Consider the following 23834-nt stretch of genomic DNA (forward strand, 5'->3'; position numbering starts at 1 on the left):
GCCAGCCGGCAACAGGCCCCTGTGGCCCCAAAGCCCTCCGTCTCCTGTTGGGCTTTCAACGAGGGCCATTGCCGCTTCTACACCTCGTGCAAATTTCGTCACGAGTGCTCAGTTTGCGGAGGATCGCATGCAGCAGTGCGATGTTTCTGGCGGCAAAGAGCGGTGGTCACACCTGGGGTATCCGGCGCAGGATTGAACCCTGGTGAATGTCAAGTACCTGGAGCGGTGGCTCAACAGGTACCACAGGAGACAGGACACAAAACTGCTTAAGGGGGTTTTGCTGAAGGTTTTGTTATCACACATACCCCAGGTGTCTCGCTCATGCTCAGCCGCAATTTAAAATCTGCTCGCGATAATAAGGTATTGGTGATGAAGAAGTTGCTGAAAGAAGTTGAAATGGGTTGTATGGCGGGTCCTTTTCAGGAGCCGCCATTCGGGAACTTGCGGGTTTCACCTTTGGGCCTTGTACCGAAGAAGGAAATGGGCAAGTTTCGACTTATCCATCATCTATCTTTTCCGACGGGCGACTCGGTTAATGACGGGATCTCTAAGGAGCAGTCGGCGGTTTCATATTCCTCTTTTGATCAAGCCGTTTTTCTAGTTCGACAGGCGGGCGTCGGCGCACGCCTGGCAAAGGCGGATATTGAATCGGCTTTCCGTCTGCTTCCGGTGCACCCCGATTGTTTTCACCTATTGGGCTGCCGCATTGAGGGACTATATTTTGTGGACATGTGCTTACCCATGGGATGTTCCATCTCATGTTATTTTCCCTCCTGTCTACCATCAAGACAGGAGTTGCTGTTCTTGCTCCTATCTTCCTACTTTTGCTCTTTTGCTTGTAACCTAACCGTACTGGGGTTTATCCTTTATCTTGATTCAGGTGCTTGTACCTTGCACTAGGGGCCCTGTCTCAGATTGGACATTGTTTCCATTATATACATTTTTTTACCCGCCACTATCGTTCCATTTGCACCAATTCTGGTGCTCATTATAGGTGCCTCGTCATTTGTTGGTTAGCCCAGGCTTTTTGAGTAATTACATCAGGACTATTGTACTATCAGGGAAGCTGTGGGTAGTATGCTCTACGTCTATGGGTGACCTATCATCGGTCCATGTGTCCTGACGTATGAGCATTAAATTTGAATAGCAATTCTTAACATCTAGGGCACGCTATTTAACACGGGTTTATTCAACCCTAGATAAGAAGGGCAGTAGAAATTCCAATCCCTCTATTGTCTGAAGACATTAGGGTTCATCAAGGTTGCATCAAGGTTCCTGATGAGTCTGTTTAAGACAGAAACGCGTTGAACCAGTTGTTTTTTCTACGAACCAGTTGTTTGTTCTACTTGAACCTGTCTTTGGTATTGGTTCTGAAATTATTGAACCAGTTGTTTTTTTCTACGAACCAATCGTTTGTTCCACATGAACCTATTTTTCGTTATCGGTTCCGAAATTATTTCTCAAAAGAGCCCAGTATAACCATCAATTAATATTCTGTGCTAATTATCCAGTCTAGGATTCTGTTTTGAGTCGGGTTATGCATGAAATCTCATCATAACGCTCTATTGTAGTTCTCAGGCGGACTCTCCATTGGGCACATTAGTATTTATCATAATTCTGGATTGGTACCTTCTGGTTGTCATTTTTGTTATTTCTATTAATTCCCAAACCAGATAGGTATTTATTCGTGTACAAGAACTCAGCATAACTATTGAACTGGTGCCCTCTCACTCAGAATTTGGTCTGAACCTGATTACTTACAAAGAAATCAGTACAATTATTGACTGGTGCTTATTGGTTCACATCTGACCGGATGTTACGCTTCTGCCCCTTATTCTTTTAATCGGGCTTTGTCTCGGATGGAATTGAACCTGTCTCCTATTAAAACATCCTTACTAATATACGATAGGTACTCCTCGACCCATATTAGGTCGGTCATTTTTTGACTCCCAATCCCGAATAAGGGATTTGGTTTGGGTCGGAGTAGTCGTCTATTGGACGTTATCTACGAATCACCGATTGTGGGTGATATTGTTGACCTCAATCTGTGTGTCCAAGGGCATACAGTCTGACACTGGCCTCAAGTCGTATCTGAATAAATTACATCCTCCAACGTTTTCAGAATATCAGAAATAGGCAGCAGTGTCGTTCAATCAGTTATCCCATTTGGACCACAATAGAGGTGCCATCTTCACCCCATTGCTCTCGGTTCCTTTCCTCTACAGAACTTGCTGTTCTGCCTTCTTTTGTCTTGTTCGTCTTGTATGTCTTATTATTGTGAGGCGCTACACGTTTTTAATACATTTTTCATTAAAAGTTATATTTTAGGGGATACACCAAGTGAATAATTTGTCAAATAGTCCTCTCTTTAGTATCCCTCTGCCTTTGTGAATTCTATCTCATGTTATTACTTCAAAGTTTTCAGTTCCTTTCTGGAATGGATGCTTAGATTCGAGACGGGCATCCCATCGGTATTGCACTATTTGGACGATTTTCTGTTCGTTGGTCCTTCAGGCTCTGAGGTATGCGGGTTTTTGCTTTCGTCATTCCGAGCATTGATGCAAAAAGCGGGGGTGCTGCTATCGGAGGAAAAGACGGTCAGTCTAGCATCGCGTTTAGTTTTCTTAGGTATAGAACTTGACACAACGGAAATGGTTTTCCGTTTGCCAGAAGAAAAAGTGGCACGGTTGCGACAAACGGTGGAGTTGATTGGCAGTTCACGTAAGGTCACACTGCATCAGCTGCAAGTACTGCTAGGGCTACTGAATTTTGCGTGTCGGGTCATTCCCATGGGCCGCGCGTTTTCCCGGCGTTTGTCATTAGCAACAAAAGGGGCAAAGGAGCTGCATCATTTTGTCAGGGTGACAAGAGGGATGAGGTCGGACTAGCACATTTGGAGAGTTTTTCTCAGAAATTTCAATGGGCAGGTCATTTGCCAAAATGATGAAGTAGATAACGAGGAGCTTTGTCTCTTTTCGGATGCGTCACGGTCCTGGGGTTTCGTTGTGATTTTGGGGAACAGTTGGTGTTGTGCCCCATTGCCCGGGACCTGGGTGGAAAAACAATGGGTCAAAAATATCACGTTGTGAGAAATTTTTCCTTTGATGGTGGCTATGGAGATTTGGGGATCGATTCTGGCGAACAGGAACATTTGTTTTTGGTCAGACAACCAAACGGTGGTGAGAGCGGTTAATAAACAATCGTCTTCCTTGTTATTGGTGCTGGTGGCATTACGCCATTTGATACTAAGATGTTTACAACACAATATTAAGTTCAAAGTGAGATATGTGCCAGGATATTTGAACAAAACAGCTGACGCTCTTTCTCGTTTCCAGATGGAGCATTTCAGGGAGCTGCACCCGACGGCGGACGTCGAGGGGGTATGTTGCTTGGCTTTCTTGTGGAAGATAATAGAAGAGAGCTCCTAGCTTTGGTCCGAACATCCGTAGCGAAATCCACATGAAAACGCTATAATAGTATCTGGATGGGATGGTTGGCAGCTGCTGGGGGTATTTTTCCGGTAGAAGATCGGGCAAGGTCGGTAACTTTAGACACATTGTCCGCGCTGCGGGAAAAAGGGTCGTCGGTGGATGCGGCGAAAAAAAACGTGTCGGCTATCGCCTTTTTGCTGCGCCTTCATGGCACACGCGACGTAACAAAGGACTTTATTTTCAGCCAGATCTTGAAAGGCTGGAGGAAGAATAAGACAGCTAGAGACATAAGGCACCCGATTACATTTGAGTTGCTTTGCGCCATGCTTAACGTTTTAGAGGTAGTCTGCATCAATGAGTCAGAGACGTCTCTGTTTCGCGTCGCGTTTTCACTCGCTTTTTTCGCGGCTTTACGATTGTGCGAATTAGTATTGGAGACCAGGCGGTCTCCTTTTTTCGGATATTTTGGTAGACAGCGACGGTATCAAAATTTGCATCAGAAAGTCAAAAACGGTCTCAACCCGATCAGGACTTGAAAGCTTAAGTAAATTTTTGAATTACTATTTAAACTCCTGCTCTACCCTTGCAGGCGTTCCCGACAATCTTAGTCGAGATCGCCTTTCACTCCCCTCATTAAGAGGGATACTTATTTTGGCGCAGCCAAAATCTACTATACATACATCTGTTTATTACTACTGTTCCACCCACCCCCACCTCCCACCCTCTCCCATACCGATCCAAACAGCCCTTCCCTACCTACCTCTCCCCCTCCCCCTAATTACTCTACTATTTTCTTCACTGAGCCACCAGTTTCTGGTCCAAGGAATTTAGAGTAAAACTAAGTCGTATTATCAAAGCTAACAGTTACCAATAGATAAGTCGAATATTGTATAATCTCTAGATGGTTTTCTTTTTGTATCCACTAGCAGCTCTGAATCAACACCCGCTGTTGCCTATCTCGGTCCCCTGGTAATGCCCTCGGAGGCGATCCAAATTACATCATTTAACGTTCGCGGCTTTAATTCACCACAGAAGAGACACAACATTCTTCAACCAACCAAAATCATTCTATTACAGGAAACGCATTACAAGGGAAACAAATGCCTGGCCCTCCCAGGAAAACTATTTACCCAGAACTTCCACAGCTCATATCCCTTGTCCGCTTCCAGGGGAGTCTCCATACTCATACACAGTTCCATAAACTTTACATGCAATGCAGAGTATTCAGATGAAATGGGGAGAGCACTCTTCATAAAAGGCATACTTAATAACACCAAAGTAACCATAGCCAATCTATATGCTCCAAATACCAACCAGACCGAATGGCTTATTAAACAAATCAAAGTCCTTAAGGAATTCGCTGAAGGCCATATAATATTAGGGGGGATTGGAACATAACCCTTAATCCTCTATTAGAAACCTCGAGGGGTAGATCTCAGATCCCACAGAGGAAAATAAATGCCTTCACTAAAACCCTCCAGGATTTGAATGTAGTGGACGTTTGGCGCCTATTAAACCCATCCTCAGGGGACTACACCCGCTTCTCTACACCACATGCATCATACCAGAGGCTGGATTATATCTGCATCTCAACAGGCCTTCTAAAGAAAGTGGAAAGAGCTCAGGTGGATAAAATGACAGTCTCTGATCACGCCCCGATCCATGTGGATATTATAGTGGGTAAGAATGACCCTAAAGAATGGAGATGGCGCTTGAATGATTCCCTTTTAGACGCCCAGGAAGGAAAAGAAAAGCTGATAGAGAAAATAAAGGAATATTTCAAATTAAATTGTGATACAGATCTTGGGCTTCCAATGATATGGGACGCACACAAGGCCTACATACGAGAGCTCCTTATTGCCCTTGGATCAAGGACAAAAAAAAAGCAACAACAAGAGATAGACAGCTTGTTCACGCAAATTGCTAAACTAGAACGAACATCTAAACTATCCATAACAAATACAGTTCTAGAGGATTTAACCGCTAAAAGGAGGGAACTTAAGCGCCTCTTAGAATCAAGATTCAACAAAAAACACATCTAGCTAAAACAAACTGTCTTTCTCCAAGGAAACAAGAGTAGTAGGTTTACGACAGCCCTTCTTTAAAAAATCCTGCTCTAAAAACTTCATAAATACCATAAAAGATCAAACGGGGAAGCAGGCCACAACATCCCAAGAAATAGCTGAAGTTTTCCGACACTTCTACACCCAACTATACAACATAAATGAAAACAGTGGAATAGAAAGAGAACAAATTATAAACGAAAAAATAGACTCATTCTTAAACACATTGACGCTTCCAAAGCTAAGGGAAGAAGCAACACAAACCCTAACAATCCCGGTGACAGACCAAGAAATAGAAGAATTGATTGATGCGATCCCCCCTGGGAAAAGCCCAGGGCCGGACGGCTTTTCTTCTGCCTATTATAAAGCTTTTAAAACCACACTCGCCCCGAGATTCAAAGATTACTTCAATGCACTCCTACAAGGCGAGAGCCTAACAAAATATTCCCAAGAAGCATTGATCACCCTAATCCATAAAGAGGGCAAAGACCCAGAGTTATGCACTAATTACAGACCAATATCCCTAATAAACCTGGACACTAAATTATGGGCAAAACTCCTGGCCAAAAGAATAGAAAAACTCGTTCCATCCTTGATTAATAGAGAACAGACAGGCTTTGTTAAGGGAAGAGAAGGGAGGAACAACTGTATTAGACTTATACACGCCACGAGGTATGCACAGCTTCATAGAGTCCCGGCAGTACTAATAGGAACGGACGCAGAAAAAGCGTTTGGTCGCATCAACTGGCACTATATGAAAAAGGTCCTATCTCACTTTAACTTCCCCAAACCTTTCATCGAAGCAATTTTTTCGCTATATGACAGTCCATTTGCGAGACCTAGGATCAATAACACACTATCTTCAACTTTTGAAATACAGAACGGAACCCGACAAGGGTGTCCACTTTCCCCGACCCTCTTTGTGCTGGCTCTGGAGCTGCTGTTACAGGGAGTGAGACAGCACCCCGAAACTAAAGGAATTACTGCAGGCAAACACACGCTCTCACTAGCGGCCTTTGCCGACGATATAATGTTTACGGTATCAGACCCAGAGAGGGGAATCCCAAAACTAATAGAATACCTAGACAGATTTGGAGCCATTTCGGGCTTTAAAATCAACTATGCAAAATCGAACATCCTAAATATATCAGTACCCTACGCTCGCAGCACAATATTAAAAACACAATCCGGGTTTACATGGTCGGAGACGTCGATAGATTACCTAGGGATGAAGATTACGAAAAAAACAGAGGACCTATATTCTACAAACTTTCTACCACTATTACCTCTTATAAAAAAATTATTACGCTCCTACGATCTACCATATATTTCATGGTTTGGCAGGAAGAACATTCTAAAATCATATGTCCTCCCAATTATACTTTATAAATTACGCATGCTACCGATCTACATCCCCGGGTCCTTCTTTAGCACGCTCCGATCTATGTTCTCCGGTTATGTTTGGAGGCGGAGGAGACCCCGTCTAGCACATAGCCTACTAATCAAAAGAAGATGGAGGGCGGAATAGACATGCCTTGCGCACACAGCTTATACCGAACAACCCAACTCTGCTATTGGATTGATCTTGTGAGTCCTACAGGAGATCCCCTTCTACAATCCTTCGCCACCAAAACACACAGAGATTCGTTACTTGATGACCTCTGGTTCCCCAACAAGTACACATATAACACAGCTAAATTTAATCCACTGAATAAAGGACCCTGTGAGGCCTGGGACAATCTGAAGAGTCAGCTCGCACCAGATCCATCGCCGGAGACCCCCATATCCACTCTACACAAATTAATAGGTACTCACATGGATAATGCAACTAGAAGTATCTGGGAAAAACTCTCAGGCCTAACGGTGGGGGATGTCCAAACCCAGGCAAATAAAAAAGCTGAAGAAATCCTACAGACACTGAAACCGGAGACATCATTCTCCTTCCTGCAAAAAGCACATATTACCAAGACAATAGACGCCTTTTGCAAATTATTCAAATCCATCAGACCCAGAACACCGTTTGAAAAAATGTTACATGAGGGAGTACCAAAACGCAAACTGATTACTCAACTACACAAGAAATTCATCTACCCCCCCCCCCATAGATTCAAAACCCGGGTTCTTAAGTTCATGGGAGAAGGAACTCGATATATCCCTAACACAAACAGAAATAAAAACTATATTGAGGGTGGCTTATGGTCTGACCCCATGTGTGACGTCCCAAGAAAGCCACTACAAACTAATGGCCAGATGGTATAGGACCCCACAATGGTTATTCGCATATAAATTAGCACCACACGACAGATGTTGGAGGTGTGACGCAGCAGTGGGGTCCTATAAACACATCTGGTGGGATTGCAACGTCCTTGGTAAATTTTGGAGAGAGGTAGAAAAGGTGTTGAAAAATATAAAACCAGACCTCAAATTAACAGCTGACAAAGTATTTCTCTGGAGACCCTCCAAAGACTTTCACCCATTTAGAGACACACTAGTTGCTACTCTGATAGATGCGGCTAAAACACTAATCCCCTTTCTTTGGCTCCAAAAAACTCCTCCTACCCTCAACCAATGGAGGGAACGAGTGGACATGCTATATAATCTAGAAGAATTATCTAGTTGGAAAGCGGGCACACACGACAGATTCGTAGAGAGGTGGACCCCCTGGAAGCGGATACCCTAAAAACGTATTCAAATGGGAATGAGTGGAGAATGCTAATTAATAGGGGAGAGGTCCAGAAAAGCCTGGGTTATTTGAGCAAAAGACCCCAAAATCAGACCACTGGGTTGACATGGGAAGGACCCCATGGATAACTCGACACAAACGAACAGAGAACGGACAGGACAACAAATAAGGCGAATGGGCCCTCACCCCCCCCCCCCCAATACTTAATCACACGAAGAGACCCAGGGGACCGAGATGGCAACAGTTCGGTGAAAAATCTGCTCCACCACCGTGCCTCTACCCAGGTACATTGGTAGCCTGCTTTTTCCCATCTTACCTTTAACCTCTCTCCCCCCTCCCTTACTCCCCTCCCATTCCCCGATTCCCCTCTCATACACCTTCCCTGTTCTTTACCCTGTCCCAGGGGAAGCACAATGTTAACTATTTAACTAGAAATAAAATGAGATCCAGATGTGCAGGGACAGCATCAAGAAGACCCAAAACGTGCGGATTTTTGCAAATGTGGGGAGAAAAACATCTGGCTTATACTGTACTGAACGGTATGCATTGCAAGTTAATGAATCCTGTCATACTGTACAGCTGGAATACCTAGTGCAAATGATATATATAGAAAAACTCAAATAAAAACTGATTGTTAAAAATGCACGAGCAGTGCGGCACTCCGCTCCGCCATGCTGGGCTCCTACGGCTCTCCCGGGTCTGATCTGTCCTGAGATGCCGCAAACCAATCACTCTTGCGGGCGGCTGCCCCTCTGTTCTCCCCCGACGGTGGTTGGTGACCCACCTACCTTCTCTAAGAGCACCCCTGCCTAGTCAGGACACCATACAAACTCTGAGAGAGAAAAAAAGAGTACCCAGATAACGGGCTCACCCCGGAGAGTACGGAGCCGCGAGAAGAAGTAAACGTGGCTGATCGGAGCTCAGCTCTCGTAGCTAGTTAACTCAAGTGCACCCTTCTCCCCCCCTCCCTCCTCTTCCACCCCCTCCCAGTGTTACTATTCTATTTACAATTTATAAGTTCTACAAGATTTTTAAGGTACATAATCCACCTTCATGTGAAGATCGCCTCCACCCACCCCGAACCAGAGAATAAAGCCTCTAAGCACAAGTGTCGTGTTCAGGGGGGTGATCGTGATCAATAATTGGATTTAACCTTTATGTACCGTCATGTTTGTACCAAAAATGTAATTTCTAAACAATCTTTTTTGCATTGTTCAAAGTTAACAGTCAACCGGCATAATGCACTTACTACTTTGTTACTGTAAAAGAAAAAAATTTCAATAAAAAGTGATTTGTTAAAAAAAAAAGAAAGTCAAAAACGGACGTATGCGGAGCTGGGGAATGGCTTAGGATAGGAGTATTAGGGTCAAAATGGTGCCCTGTCGTTCTAATTAAAGACCTTTTATCCCGGCACAGTTGCGTAGGCCCCTTGTTGGTTCATACGTCGGACTCCCCACTTACAAAATTCCAATTTTTGGCAGTCATGCGTGCGAGTTTAGTTAAATTGGGCTTCATGCCGGGGGAATTCAGAACCCATTCGTTCAGAATTGGCGCTGCTACGTCGGCTTTCGCCTGCGGGTTGCGAAGCGAAGAGGTAAAAAGAGTGGGTCGCTGGAGGTCGGAGGCCTATCAGTCTTGCGTCAGACCGGATTTGAGAGTGCTATAAACTAATAATGGATACTAGGATGGGTGTTTTTGTCTCTGGGTTGTTTTCTTTTCGTTCGGTTTTCATCAACAGATTTGGATTGAACGGTTTGGGTGGTTGGCCACTCTTATATATATTGGGCGGAGAAGAGAGCCGGATCCAGGCCAATTGGCACGGATTTGGGGCTAAGAGGCATACAAGTATGATGGCACGGCAGTAGAGGCTTGCAATGGCCCAGGCTGCTTCACGAGGTGTTAAAAATCAGCAGCTGGACACCGGATAAAGTAATTCTGGTCATTCACGCAGGAGAAAATGACCTAGGAAAAGTGAAAGTAGCCGAACTGATAATGAAAGAAGATCTGTGTCGTTTCAGAAAATTCTTCAGAAGGGTAATTCTTGTCTGGTCTGATATTGTAGCTAGAAGATTCTGGAGGGAGACGAGAGATACTGAAGCCATTGAAAGAGTCAGGAGGAGTGTAAACTTTAAAATGTCCAAATATGTGCAATCGATAGGGGGAGTGGTTATAAGGCACTGGGGGTTGGAAAGAAGAGAACAGGGAATGCTAAGAAGCAACGGCGTGCATCTTAGTGATATAGGCTTGGACACGTTTTTATCGAGGTTGCAGGATGGAGTGGAGGCGGCTCTTTTGCTGGCAGGTGGGAGGCGGAGTGCAGCATAGGGTTATGCTGCATCCTTCGTGGCGGAATTAAGGACTTTCCATGCCAGCAATGGAATGGAAGGGCTTTTCAGGCCATTATGGGCTTTCTTACGCCTTTTACAGTTAGTTATACGTTTTCAAGTTCAGTAAGACAGTTTGTCAATGGCATGGAAAGAGAAAAGCGGAGTTTTAGATATTTGTTCAAAAATATTTTAATAAAAGCTGTGGCCTACCCACAAAAAGCCAGCATTGTTTCCTTGGTTTTTATTTAATAGTGGGAGCATGGGTTAGGTTGGGGAAAAGTCCCCCCAGTCATCGGTCTGTTACCCGTCCTGCGTTATGCAGGCTGTATTTCTGTCCTGGTGTCCGTTCTGCGGCGTGGTGCACCCAGTGGACATAATTTACTGCTGCCCCCTGTGCGGGAGGTACCAGTGTTTACTTCCTTCTCCTGCTGACTGGCGTGCGTTCGCATCAGGCCCGTAGTGATAAGTCCTTTTCACGCTATCTCAGTAGGGAGGGTAGTCCTCTTTCCCCTCTGGATTGTGCATATTCTATGCAGACTACTGTTCGGTGGCCTTTTGCATAAGGCGCAGTGGTCCTGCTTATTATTTTCCTTACTGTCTCCCATTTTGCCATCTTTGCCTTGGTGTCAGGTCTTTTTTAGATAAATCCTGTACACATGTGCGATTTGGAGGAGTTGCATAATTTTTTGCTGTTATACTTAAGGGGTCCAGAGGCCCCTTTTTTAAAGGGGAGGTACTGTTACGTGTGCTGCTGGGATCTGTAGTTCTAAGCTTCCTAGCAGCACAGCCCTCACAGGGTTAATTGATTGAGCTGGCTGGGTGTGGTTCTTCCTGCCAGCCAATCCCCTGAGTCTGTGCTCACATATAAACCCAGCTCCTGAGCAATCTGAAGCTGGTCTTGTACTGTTTGGATGTATCTGTGATGTGTCCTGTTAATTGTTCTCTGTTCTGTTGTAGCTGGCTGTGTGATCTGTGTCTTGTGGTTCATGTCTGTTTGGTCTGCTGAGTTTGTTTGCTATGTCTGCACTAGGTTGGCCTCTAGGGCCATCTAGTAGATGTGTCTTGCTAGTGTAGTGTTACTATGACCTGGGGTTCTCCAAAATGTCAGAAAACCTTCATTTAGATTGTCTGAAACGAGTAAGGCACATGGAGTATATATCACAGCGAGGCGCTGTACTGACACAAACATCTCAGATTTTTGCTGATTGTTAGAACTTTTATAACATATCTGATACTCACCGCACTGATATAATCTGGTCTATAAGCTTCTTGGTCAGCTTTAATGTGTTTGCCCCAAATGACAGTCCACCCAGCTCTAAAAAAGGACAAGTAGTAAAACTCAAATTCTCAATATTCAAAATAGAAAATAAGAAATTCAGATTTACTTCACTTTTTGGTCTGATAGTATCTTTACAGAGGCTCTCATTTACATCTGATCCCCATTACTGTATATATAGCATGCACACTGAATGGTCACTTGATTAGAGACACTCATCTAGTTACACTTTGGCCTTCAGTATTTGCTGTGGTATAGATTCACTAGCAGTTGAAATCTTTCTACAGGAATATTGGTCCCTGTGCACAGGAAGCTTCTTCTAGAAGGTGCTGACAGGAAGGGGTCATTGATTCATGTTTTATTTTTTTGGCAAATTCTGCCCTTCCATCAGCACAGTGCAACAGCTATCTGGATCAGTCTGACCAGGAGATGTTTCTTTACAGCTCAGCAATCCAATTTTTGCACACTGGAGTCTTTCCTTTCAGTTTCTCTATGACAGTTATGGCCCTCAAATTAGTCATTGTCTGTTTTAGTCCATCAGTGCTAAGGCACCTTTAGTTGTGCATTCTGTTAGTTGGAACCCAGATGCAGCGACCCAGATGTAGGAGGTATTATGCAGCGAAGAAAATGAGATTGGTAGTCACGGTGGCCCAGCTGCTCCTCCCAGCAGGGAAGAAAAATGGCAGTTTTTAGATTAGACTCCACGTGCGCCACTGGCTACACCAGTGGTAAAACTAATAAAATAATACAGGCAGCTGTTCTAGCCTGCTAGCCGTAGAGTCAGGTAGGGAAAGATAGTAGCTGTCATGATGCCAATCCGTATATGGATAGGGACCCATTCCAGACAAAAATAATAAATACAAAAATTGGAGAACTAAACAATAATGGGGGTAGTAGTCCTGGCTCTCCTGTAGTGCCGTGTGGTATCTCAGTGCAGTTGCTATAGGTGATAGGAAGTACTTCAGGAAGCAAATTTTAGATTAAAACAATTCCAACCTTAGTAGGCGCGTGTTCTTCGTCCCAATAGCAGTTACATTATTCTCATTGCGTTGTCAGTTTTTATATTACAGACTCCATGTGCATCATTCACTATAGACTCTGTTAGTGAGCTGTGACTAGAAAGGGTTAACTGCTACTTGCTACTATGTCTCTCTCCTCCTGACATTACAACATAAACTTGACTTCTTTTCCTTTCTTCTCTGTTCTCTCTCTCTCTTCCTCTCAATAGTCTTCGGTTGTTAGTACTCACACTTGATGTTCTCCTTCCCACCGCACTGGCTACAGTAGATGGTTGCCTTCTTCCTTCCAGGTTTCTATCTCAGGCTTATCTGGACTGGACTAGACTGGCTAACCCCTCCCACTCTACACCTTTTATACTCTCCCTCTAGACTTATTCTGAGCTAGGGGAAATCTATCTACCTATTCCCAGGCTAGCTAGAGGTGATTGACAGGTGCTAGAACAGGTTAGGGTGCATTCTGCAAAGTCATGCAGTGTTTGGTGGTAGGAACACCAGAACCTAATCCCTTGTTGACCACTTAAAGTGACACACATATCTACTTATACATATATACACTTCACATGATATAGTAATAATGCTTTGGGACCTCAACTCTGGGGTATTACACAGTGATATGTTAGGCTGCAGTTGGGCATGACCATGCGCCGCCTGTTCTTCTGAACAATTCTTGACATCCTCCTCTGATGGGTTTCAGAAACACATTGCTTACATCCACTTCACTTATCCACTTTTGCTGGGTGTTTTTCCTCCATCTCATCTTTTTCGGATTCTCTTGACTCCAGTGCACAAGAAATCCTCACAAGGTTGGCAGATTCTTAAATCCTGGCACAGCTAATTCAGCATCAAACCCTCTGGTTGTCACTCAGATAGCTCGATTCTAATGTGAATTCACAGTGGAACTGATCCCCTTGATGTGATGCTGCCCCCTGGGGTCACGAGGGTAATTCCCATACAGGGGAAAAGTCCATTTACACACAGATGATCGCTCAAAATTCAATAGAAACTGATAGTTTTGAGTGATCATTTTGCATTAGCTACTAATGGGCTAATTATGGGCCCATTAGGAGCTAACTAGCTTCATTTGCATGTATTTAGAGAACAGCGGGTGGTCTGTTCTCGAAATACATCCCTATTATTCTCTAAGGGCAGTTGCTGAAAGAATGTTTGCAGCGCTGCCCGCTGAGAACTCGGCGTGCAGTCCCTCTTATCAGTCTAGATGGATTTTAAACTGAGCTGAACTCAGCGATAGACAAAAAGTGCACAGTAACTGCTTGATGGGCACACATTTACACACAACAATTATCGCTCAAAAGAAGGCTTTTCAGCAACAATCATTGTGTGTAAAAGGGCCTTAACTTCAATCATGAGGGTAGATGTCTCTAATAAAGTGGCATAGAGCCGCAGAGACTGTAATCTGCTTCATTTTTAGCCGCAGTCTCGCAGATCCCACATTCTCACAGAACAGAAATAACAAAAGCGTCAATAATTTTAATGTTGTGCTAAATAAAGACTATTAAAGCCGCAGATCTGTGATCCAAGTTACCTTCCTGAACTTCATGCCGCAGTGTGCTCTGTAACTCTTAGGCTTTGTTCCCACAAGCTTATATCTGCCGCCGTTTTCACAGCCGGCCGATATACGCTACGGTCTGAGTAGTTAATGCTCATGAACGGATTTGCATCTAACGTTTGTGTGCCCAATCAGACGGCATGGGCCTCAGCGCATATACGCCAAGGCCGCCATGCCGTCGCCCCTTCGCCAGCTCACCTCCTTTCTCGTCCCCTCCGACAGATTGCAATGGGTGGGGGCGGAGCTAAGTGCCGCCCCGTCCCGCCTCCTCCCATTGCTGGCTGCAAACAAGGGGAGAGGACGGGGCTTAGCCTGACATAAAAACACCTGGCTTTATATTGGCTGGCCGGGCACTTTTACGTAATGGAAATATGGCCATATGATCTGATGCATTGGAATCCAATGCATCAGATCACAGCGTATATCGACCAACCGTGAAAACAGCGGGCCGATATATGCTCGTGGGAAAGAAGCCTTATGATGACAGAAAGCTAAAGCAAGAATACATTGTATCTACTAATGCATTTAAAGCGCCTCTGAGCTGAGTGGAAACAATGTAACGGAAAATCAGCGTAATTATTTTGTTTTGAGTCTGTTTGGTTGGAAAACTCGAACAAGTTCTTTTTAATAAGAAACAGAAGACTCTTGTGAAGAAGGATTTTTATGGAACTTTCAAACTTTGCATTGTAGATTTTATAAACTCAATATATGCTCAAATCTCCAAACTGAAAATGATTGTAATGACACCCTGAGCGACACTCTTGTTACTGACTCGCCACTTATATGTAGCACCCTGGAAATTAGGAAGTGTGTATAATGAATAATATATTATAAGGGTGGCCCTTAGCTATAGGTAATTTTGCAAAAGTAAAATTTTTGCTGCTTCCACACCCCTACTCATGTCCCAGTCACCAAAAAAACAGGCTGTGCAAAACTTCAGCTCAATCAAACAACTGCTAGGCAACCTTCAAATGCCTTGAAGTTGGAACGTAGCATACGCATTACGCAATGATTAATTCCGTTCAAAAGCGATATACTCTTCCCTATCTCGACCTTTTTTTTCTTCCAAGGCTGAATTTACCTGGAGCGGAAATCCCGCGGAATGTCCGTAGCGGGACCGCACGGAAATTCAGCGAGATTTCCGCAGCTTGAAGTCCTGTAGGCTTTCAAGTGGCTTATTCTGCTGCGGCTAGCTCTTTCCCATAGAGAGGAGAGATGGCTGCAGTGGAAACAGCAATAAAATTGACATGCCACAGCTTTAGATTCCGCTCGGCAAGTCAATTTCAGCGCAGAGTGGCCGCAGCGTGTGGACGAGATTTTTGCAAATCTTTGCTGCTTTATTCCAGAATAATAATTGCTGGCGGATTTTCCATGCAGAAAGCCCACACAGAAAGTCTGTCAGCAATTCCGCCCCGTTTGTACCCAGCCTTAGGCCTCCTGCACACGAGCGGATTTGCATTGGGAAATCCGGAGGGGGATTCCGCCTCCAGATTCTGCAGCAAATCCAACCCTTAGAATGCTATTGTGAAACTCCATGTTCCTGCCCATGAGCAGAAATCAATTGCGATATCCCCCCACCCTCCCCATGCTGCAATCTTGTGCGGAACTTCTATTGAAGTCAGTGGAAGCCGTCCGTCCCACGACCATTCTGCAATGATGATTGCAGAATGGTCGCGGCAGCCGCGTCATTGCCACAGCGATGGCATGGTGTCCTCTATACTGCACATGTGCGCCAGTGCGTCGGCTGGCACATCCGCAGCAGAGGAGAAGATGGCAGGGAGATACGCTGGGGTCACCATCCAGGCATCGGGTTGAACTCCGGTGCGGGAATCCCGTGTGCAGGTGGCCTTAGAGAAATTTAAGTGGACACATCCAGGCAACCCCAAAGAGAGAGAGAGAGAGAGTTTGCCAGGAGAAGAATTTCACAGCTAACTTGGACTGTGGATTATCCAGATGCCCTGAGAATTCTCCCGGTTGCACCACTATGACTTGTTGTTTTTGTACACAGACTGTTTATTTGGATCGAAGTTCAGGAGTTTTCCGTAAACAAACAGAATCGACTGTTCTCGGTTCTTGCTCAGAAAGTTACCCTGTGTGTGGACTACTTTATTACATCTGAGAGATCCGCCGTAGAGGACAGAATGGTGGCATCATGAATGACAATTGGACTTAAGGTACCCCCAGGTTACAACCCCCATGATCTCCCCCAGCAGTAACGTGGTGGGGTCCCAAGCTACCGCCAGGGGAGAAGATGGTAGAGCCCAGTGACAAGGCCTTTCTCTTTTTTTTTTGGTTCCCCTTCCTCCCATTAGGACATCCAGCAATCAGGGCAAAGAGGAGGAGGAGGCAGAGGCCACGGAGGAGCTGGAGGCAACCCTGGAGACAGCCTCAACTAACTTGGAGGATTCCCCAGAGTCCAGCCGCCAACAGTGTCGGCCACTGGAGGAGAGGCGGTCTCAGTCACATCTCGAAGTCAAGGGCTCCCCCTCAAGTATCCCTGGCAGGCCTGAACAATACTCCTTTGTCCAGTGTGCAAGTCCAGTTTGGGGTCTTGGACTATCTCAAATGCCAGATGCTTGAGGATTGGGCAGACCTATACTGCCGGTCGATCGCCCCCACTTTCGTAAGCTTCCTCAGAGCTTTGTTACCACCATGAGGGTGGCTGTTGAGACCCTTTTTGCCTCAGACCTGCAGGCAGAGCCTGCAGAGGAAGTCTTTTTGCTTTTTAGACCTGTGGCATCTCAACGCCAGAAAAAGGCACTGCCGGAGCCGGGCCTATGAGCGCTGGACCTGTGATCCAACTGGGGCTGCGGGCAACATCTGCCCAGAGCTCTTTTCCCAGCACTCCCCGCAGGAGGATGTCTATTTCCCCCCTGTGGTCTTTAGCTCTGGAGCCTCCTAGGCCTCCGTGAGGTCCAGAGCCCCCTCACCCCCAACTCCTGGAGCCACAGTGCTTCCCACACCAATTCAGGAGCTAGTTGTGCATTGACTTTTATTCAGCTCATTCACTGCGTATCACACGTCTGTTCAATGCACTTGTAATATGCAGTGAAAACATAGTCATGGGCATGAGCCCTAAGCCTTTGAGTTATTTTAAAATTTAGGTTTCAATGTCATATGTTCAGTGTCATCTGGTGCTGATTGTTGGACACTATAAAATATATGATGATAAATAACTGGAAGAATTAAATAAAAATATGATGGCAGCTTGTGATGCCATTGAATAAAGAGCAAAGAAAAAAGTGGAGGATAGCTGCTACAGAACAGTGATGGCACATAACTAGGATATACCAGCAAAGTCTGGACTTGGTATCTGAGTTGTCACCCCTCCTGACTGCTAAAACAAAGTGTAAGCAGGACTAGAAGAGCATTGTGCCAATTTGGCTCCTGTTGGCTTCACTGCATTTTTCCTTTTGAAAGTTGTGTGGTCACCCCAATAGTCAATGTTCACATTTTCGGTCTCCAGAAAAAGGCAGAGAAGCTAAGAATACCACTGGCTACTTCATGCAGTCTGGAACATATTAAATACAGAACACTGATATATATTATTATGTATTACATTAATGCAGATTTCTGAGTAATATGACATAACACTTTACTAATAACTCATGAATACTTGCCTGATATCAAGTAGCTGCAAACACAAAAATTTTAGAAGATAGGAATGTGAAACACTGAATAAGTGCACAAGAACTGTGGGATATTAAATGAGAATCGTGCAGTCAAAACAGGCAAGCGGAGAGCAGACGAGATGGTGATGACATCATCAGCTCCATCGCTCGGGCAAACGAGAATCGTAAAAGACTCAGCCCGTGTAAAAGGGCCATAGATGATTATGTAAATGAGGTGTTCAAGCCGAATCTTACCCCCATACAAGGGATGAGTGAGATAGTCGTGTTCTGTTGAGCAGCGTCCTGTTTTCAATGCTTGTTGTACAATGGGGAACTTTTCACTCTCCACACCCTAAACAATAGAAGAAAACAGTTAGAAAAAAGATATCCAAATAAAGGCCCTTTTACAAGCAACGATTTATCACTCAAAATTCGTCCAAATGGTCAGAAATGAGTGATAATCATTACATTTAAAAGGGGGCATTGTGCACTTTTCGTTTGAACAATGGATTTTAGTTCACTTAATATCCATCGTTCAGCTGCTGAAAGACAGAGCAAATACGTTCCATTTGAATGTATTTTGCTCATCTTTCAATTGACTGCAAGATGTTATCCCCACGGCATATTTACACTAGCCTCAAGGAGAACAGTGCAATGTGTCAGCAGCCATGAGGAGAACAATGCAGCTGTTTGCACAGCTGGGTGTGTGTTTAAACACACCTGCGCTCTGCAAGCAACTTCTACAGGTCCTTTTACATGCAAATGAAGATGATCAAGTCTTAATGGCCATTAACTATTTATGCAAATAGATCGCTAAATCTTTCAGTCATTTGAAAGATTTTCTAGATCTTGCAAAAAAGAAGGCTGAGAGGAGACTTAATAGCCGTCTACAAATATCTGAAGGGCTGTCACAGTGCAGAAAGATCAGCCCTACTCTCATCTGCACAAGGAAAGACTAGAAGCAATGGGATGAAACTGAAAGGGAGGAGACACAAATTAGATATTAGAAAAAACTTTTTGACAGTGAAGGTGATGAATGAGAGGAACTTCAATGGAAGTGTTCAAATAAAGGCTGGACAAATATCTGTCTGGGATGATTTAGTGAATCCTGCACTAAGCAGGGGGTTGGACCAGATGACCCTGGAGGTCCTGTTCAACTCTACCATTCGATGATTATCTTTGTGTGTAAAAGGGTTGTCCCACAAAAAAATGTTTATTTTTAAATCCAGTCCATAATTCTAAACATTTTCTGTATTAGCACTGATTAAAAAAAATGTTTCTACCCCCCAGATATTCCAGGTTAATGTTAGAATAGCGCTACCTGCTGGTTCTGTTGAAGAGCCTTTCTGTGTTCTCAGTAAATCTTTCAAGCTGGTGGCACCTACTCGCAGTAACATCAGAGGACGCAGCAACTTCAGGAGCAGCTGCTCATCCCAAGAGGAAGTTCTCCCCAGTGCAGAGAGGAGAGCAAGACTGAGGAGGTATGACCACCTTGAAACAATTACGGAGGTGAACAGAGACAGCAGAAGGCGCTATTCTAACATTAGTGCTGGAATATCCAAGGACAGAAAATTTAAAAAAATATTAAATGTAAATACGAAATATATTTACAATTATGGGCTGGATTTAACTATAGATGATATTTTTTGTGTGGAACAACCCCTTTAAGCTTCAAAAATGTTGCATTTAGCCTCAATACTTAAAGGGGTTGTCTCGCGGCAGCAAGTGGGTCTATACACTTCTGTATGGCCATATTAATGCACTTTGTAATATACATCGTGCATTAAATATGAGCCATACAGAAGTTATTCACTTACCTGCTCCGTTGCTAGCGTCCCCAATGCCATGGTTCCGTCTTACTTCGGTGTCTTCTTGCTTTTTTAGACGCGCTTGCGCAGATGCATCTTCTCCCTTCGGCTGGTCTTGGAAGCATCAGCGTTTTGGCTCCGCCCCCTTGTACGCATCATCGCGTAGCTCCGCCCCATGACGTGTGCCAGTTCCAGCCTCCTGATTGGACAAGCACAGGCGGACAGGGCCACTACATCTCCCTGACGGCACATTGGGTGAATTTAGTGGAGGCTGGGACAGAGTCAGAGCCTGGGACCGCTCACGTCCTACCCACCCCCAGAATTGCGGGCCCCAGCTCGGTGGTGGTATCTGCGGAGGTGTATGCTTCCTCCACTAAAGAAATTCCCTGCAAACCATAAAGGCAGCTGCTTTGCGCTCGGAAATGGGGGCGGTGGAAGACAGTATGCCGCTGGATAGTCAGGGCACCCTCCTGTCTATTTCTCAGCGCGTACAGGAGGAGGAGGAGGAGCATGAGGAGGATGAGGAGGAGGGGGAAGACACAGCTTGGCCCGCTGCTGACGGTACACCGGCTGATTGCCTGTCATCCTTTCAGCGTGTATGGCCTGAGGAGGAGGAGGAGGAGGAGGAGGATCCTGAAAGTGATCTTCCTAGTGAAGACAGCCATGTGTTGCGTACTGGTACCCTGGCACACATGGCTGACTTCATGTTAGGATGCCTTTCTCGTGACCCTCGCATTGCACGCATTCTGGCCACAACGGATTACTGGGTGTACACACTGCTCGACGAACGCTATAAGGAGAACCTGCCCACTCTCATTCCCGAAGAGGAAAGGGGTTCGAGAGTGTTGCTATACCACAGGACCCTTGCGGACAAGCTGATGGTAAAATTCCCAGCCGACAGCGCTAGTGGCAGAAGGCGCAGTACCGAGGGCAAGGTAGCAGGGGAGGTGCGGAGATCGAGTAGCATGTACATCCCAGGCAGTGCAACAGTCTTTAAGGGCCCGGCCAGCTTTATGGCTCCCCAGCAAGACTGTGTCACCGCTCCCCAGTCAAGGCTGAGTCGGCGGGAGCACTGTAAAAGGATGGTGAGGGAGTACGTAGCCGATCGCACGACCATCCTCGGTGACGCCTCTGCCCCCTACAACTACTGGGTGTCGAAGCTGGACACGTGGCCTGAGCTAGCGCTGTATGCCCTGGAGGTGCTTGCTTGTCCTGCGGCTAGCGTCTTGTCGGAGAGGGTGTTTAGTGCGGCTGGGGGAATCATCACAGATAAGCGTAGCCGCTTGTCAACCGACAGTGCCGACAGGCTAGCACTCATCAAGATGAACAAAGGCTGGATTTCCCCAGACTTCTGTTCTCCACCAGCGGACCGCAGCGATACGTAAGCAATACGTAGGCTGCACCCGCGGATGGAAGCTACGTTCTCTCTCACCATCCAAAACGGGGACATTTCTGCTTCATCAATCTGTGTCTAATATTCCTCCTCCTCCTCCTGCTCCTCCTCCTGAAACCTCACGTAATCACGCTGAACGGGCAATTTTTCTTAGGGCCACAAGGCTCACTCAAATAATTTTTCTGAACAATTTTTATAAGTTTCAATGCGCTTAAAAGCGTTGGAACTTTAACTTGAACCAATTTTTCGTTACACTGGGCTGCCTCCAGGCCTAGTTACCACTTAAGCCACATTAACCAAAGCGATTCACCTGCCATCTTGGTTGGGCATGGCCAATTTTTACTGAGGTACATTAGTACTGTTGGTACACCAATTTTTTGGGGCCCTCACCTACAGTGTAATCATAGCAATTTGTATGTTCTTCGCCTGCACTCATGGTACAGAAAGGTGTGTGGGGTTGGCCTACACTTTAGCTACATAAATGTAACTTGGGCCTTGGCTATACTAAGGCTACTGAAATGGAACTAAGACTGCGCTCCCACTATACTGCTGCTTCAGAATTGTTACTGGGGCCTGTCTTGAGTGCTACTATTGCTGACATGGAACGAAGACTGCGCTCCCGCTATACTGCTGCTTCGGAATTGTTACTGGGGCCTGTCTTGAGTGCTACTATTGCTGACATGGAACGAAGACTGCGCTCCTCCTATAATGCTGCTACTGATATGTTAGTGGGGCCTGTCCTAATGCTACGGCTGAAATGTTACGAATTCTGGGCTCTGCCTATACCGCTGCTAATGGTATGTCTCTGGGGTGTGGAAACAGAGGCTTCCCAAAGACATGATGGCGGCGAGGCCATTTCCCACCAACGCGGTTACTGTTAAGGTGCATATAACCACGGACACGTGGAGAGGACACGTAGTGCCTCAAAAACATCCCCCTCCTCCTCCAACAGGGAAAACATTCTTGGCAAATGCCTTTGCATTGGTTCGTCTGGTGGCAGTCCAAGAATTTCACCTTTACCGACACAACAAGAGAGCCCTCACACCATCCCCCCGCCACGGCCCACTTAATCCTGGCCGCATTCCGAAAACCAACAAAATACAACCGTGCTACTAGGTCCGCAGTCACCACCACATTACCACCAACGCGGCTACTGTTAAGGTACATATTACCAGTCTGACTGGGGCATGCAGACACCTTGACAGAATGAATAGTGTGTGGCACATAGGTTCCCCATTGCTATGCCCACGTGTGCAGCTCCTGATGGCGGTGGCACAGGATTATATTTCTCATTGCTTCTGTACAGCATTGTGGGCTATCGCCCCGCCCCTTTTAAAGAGGGTCGCTGCCTAGCCGTGCCAACCCTCTGCAGTGTGTGCCTGCGGTTCCTCCTCATGGCAGACGCACTTCTAAATAGACATGAGGGTGGTGTGGCATGAGGGCAGCTGAAGGCTGCGCAGGGACACTTTGGTGTGCGCTGTGGGGGGGAGGGGGGGGCGGTTGGTCAGCATGTAACCCAGGAGAAGTGGCAGCGGAGTGTCATCCAGGCAGTGATTGTGCTTTGTTGTAGCTAGTGTGGTGCTTAGCAAAGGTATGCCATGCTAATGAGGGCTTTTCAGAAGTAAAAGTTGTTGGGAGGGGGGGGGGGCACTCTTGCCGGTATTGTGGCTTAATAGTGGGACCTGTGAACTTGAGATGCAGCCCAACATGTAGCCCCTCGCCTGCCCTATCCGTTGCTGTGTCATTCCCATCACTTTCTTGAATTGCCCAGATTTTCACACATGAAAACCTTAGCGAGCATCGGCGAAATACAAAAATGCTCTGGTCGCCCATTGACTTCAATGGGGTTCGTTATTCGAAACGAACCCTCGAACATCGCGGGAAGTTCGTTTCGAATAACGAACACCCGAACATTTTGGTGTTCGCTCATCTCTAGTGTATACCCATTCCCTTGGCATCTCACAACAGAGGAAAGGAGAACCTTTCTGAGGTCAGCCTTCTTCTAATAGTGAGTCACAGCTACCCGGTGAACTCAAAGCCAGGATTAGCCTTACAGCCACTTTGCCCTCTGCTTCATCTACACTTCACTAAACTCAAATCAATCCTTCAGCTAGATCAACTAGTGGGGAATTTGTCTGTCAAGTCAGTTCAGTAAAGAAGAGGAGAGAGCATTGAAGTCAGGTCCTAATCAAGTTAAAGGTTACTGTATTTCTCATCGTTTTCAATTGCCTGCTTACTACTACAACTGCATGTACCTGTTCAAAGTACCTTTGTGAAATATTGTGAATTCAATTATACTGCAAAATACCAAAGTCAGTAAATCTGCGTACTTCCAGATTACCAATATACTACTAGACTCGACTCATTTATTTCATCGTAATTTCACCTCCGAGGGTCCACTTGGAGTACTGGCATCACCGTGACAAAATGGGGTAACCAACTGTCATATGTGATGGCCCTTCAGACCATCACACTAGCAGTGGGGGCAGGATCGAGGCACTCACCTCAAGGTGTCCAGACATGAACACGTGTAAGTAAGTCACAACTGCAGCACTCAATAGATACTCCAAAAAATCCAATATGACTCCCTTAGTTACGGTTATAAACAGTGAGGAGTAAAAAAATTGCAAAAGCCCAGTGGGGTCTGGATCAAACC

The 23834-nt window shown here is 45.6% G+C and overlaps 1 protein-coding gene across 1 annotated transcript in view; it reads right to left on the bottom strand.

Moving 5' to 3' along the window:
• Nucleotides 1-23834, bottom strand: part of LOC136625825 (L-threonine ammonia-lyase-like) — a 164933-nt gene that overhangs the window by 66340 nt on the left and 74759 nt on the right. Inside the window, exons 6-7 of the mRNA XM_066600348.1 lie at nucleotides 18233-18329; nucleotides 11744-11819 (exon numbers count right to left, since the gene is read on the bottom strand). Of these exons, the coding sequence (XP_066456445.1) occupies nucleotides 11744-11819; nucleotides 18233-18329 (173 nt within the window). The remainder of the gene's footprint in view (nucleotides 1-11743; nucleotides 11820-18232; nucleotides 18330-23834) is intronic.

The sequence above is a fragment of the Eleutherodactylus coqui genome, chromosome 4 (assembly GCF_035609145.1).
Source record: "Eleutherodactylus coqui strain aEleCoq1 chromosome 4, aEleCoq1.hap1, whole genome shotgun sequence".
Lineage (NCBI taxonomy): Eukaryota > Metazoa > Chordata > Amphibia > Anura > Eleutherodactylidae > Eleutherodactylus > Eleutherodactylus coqui.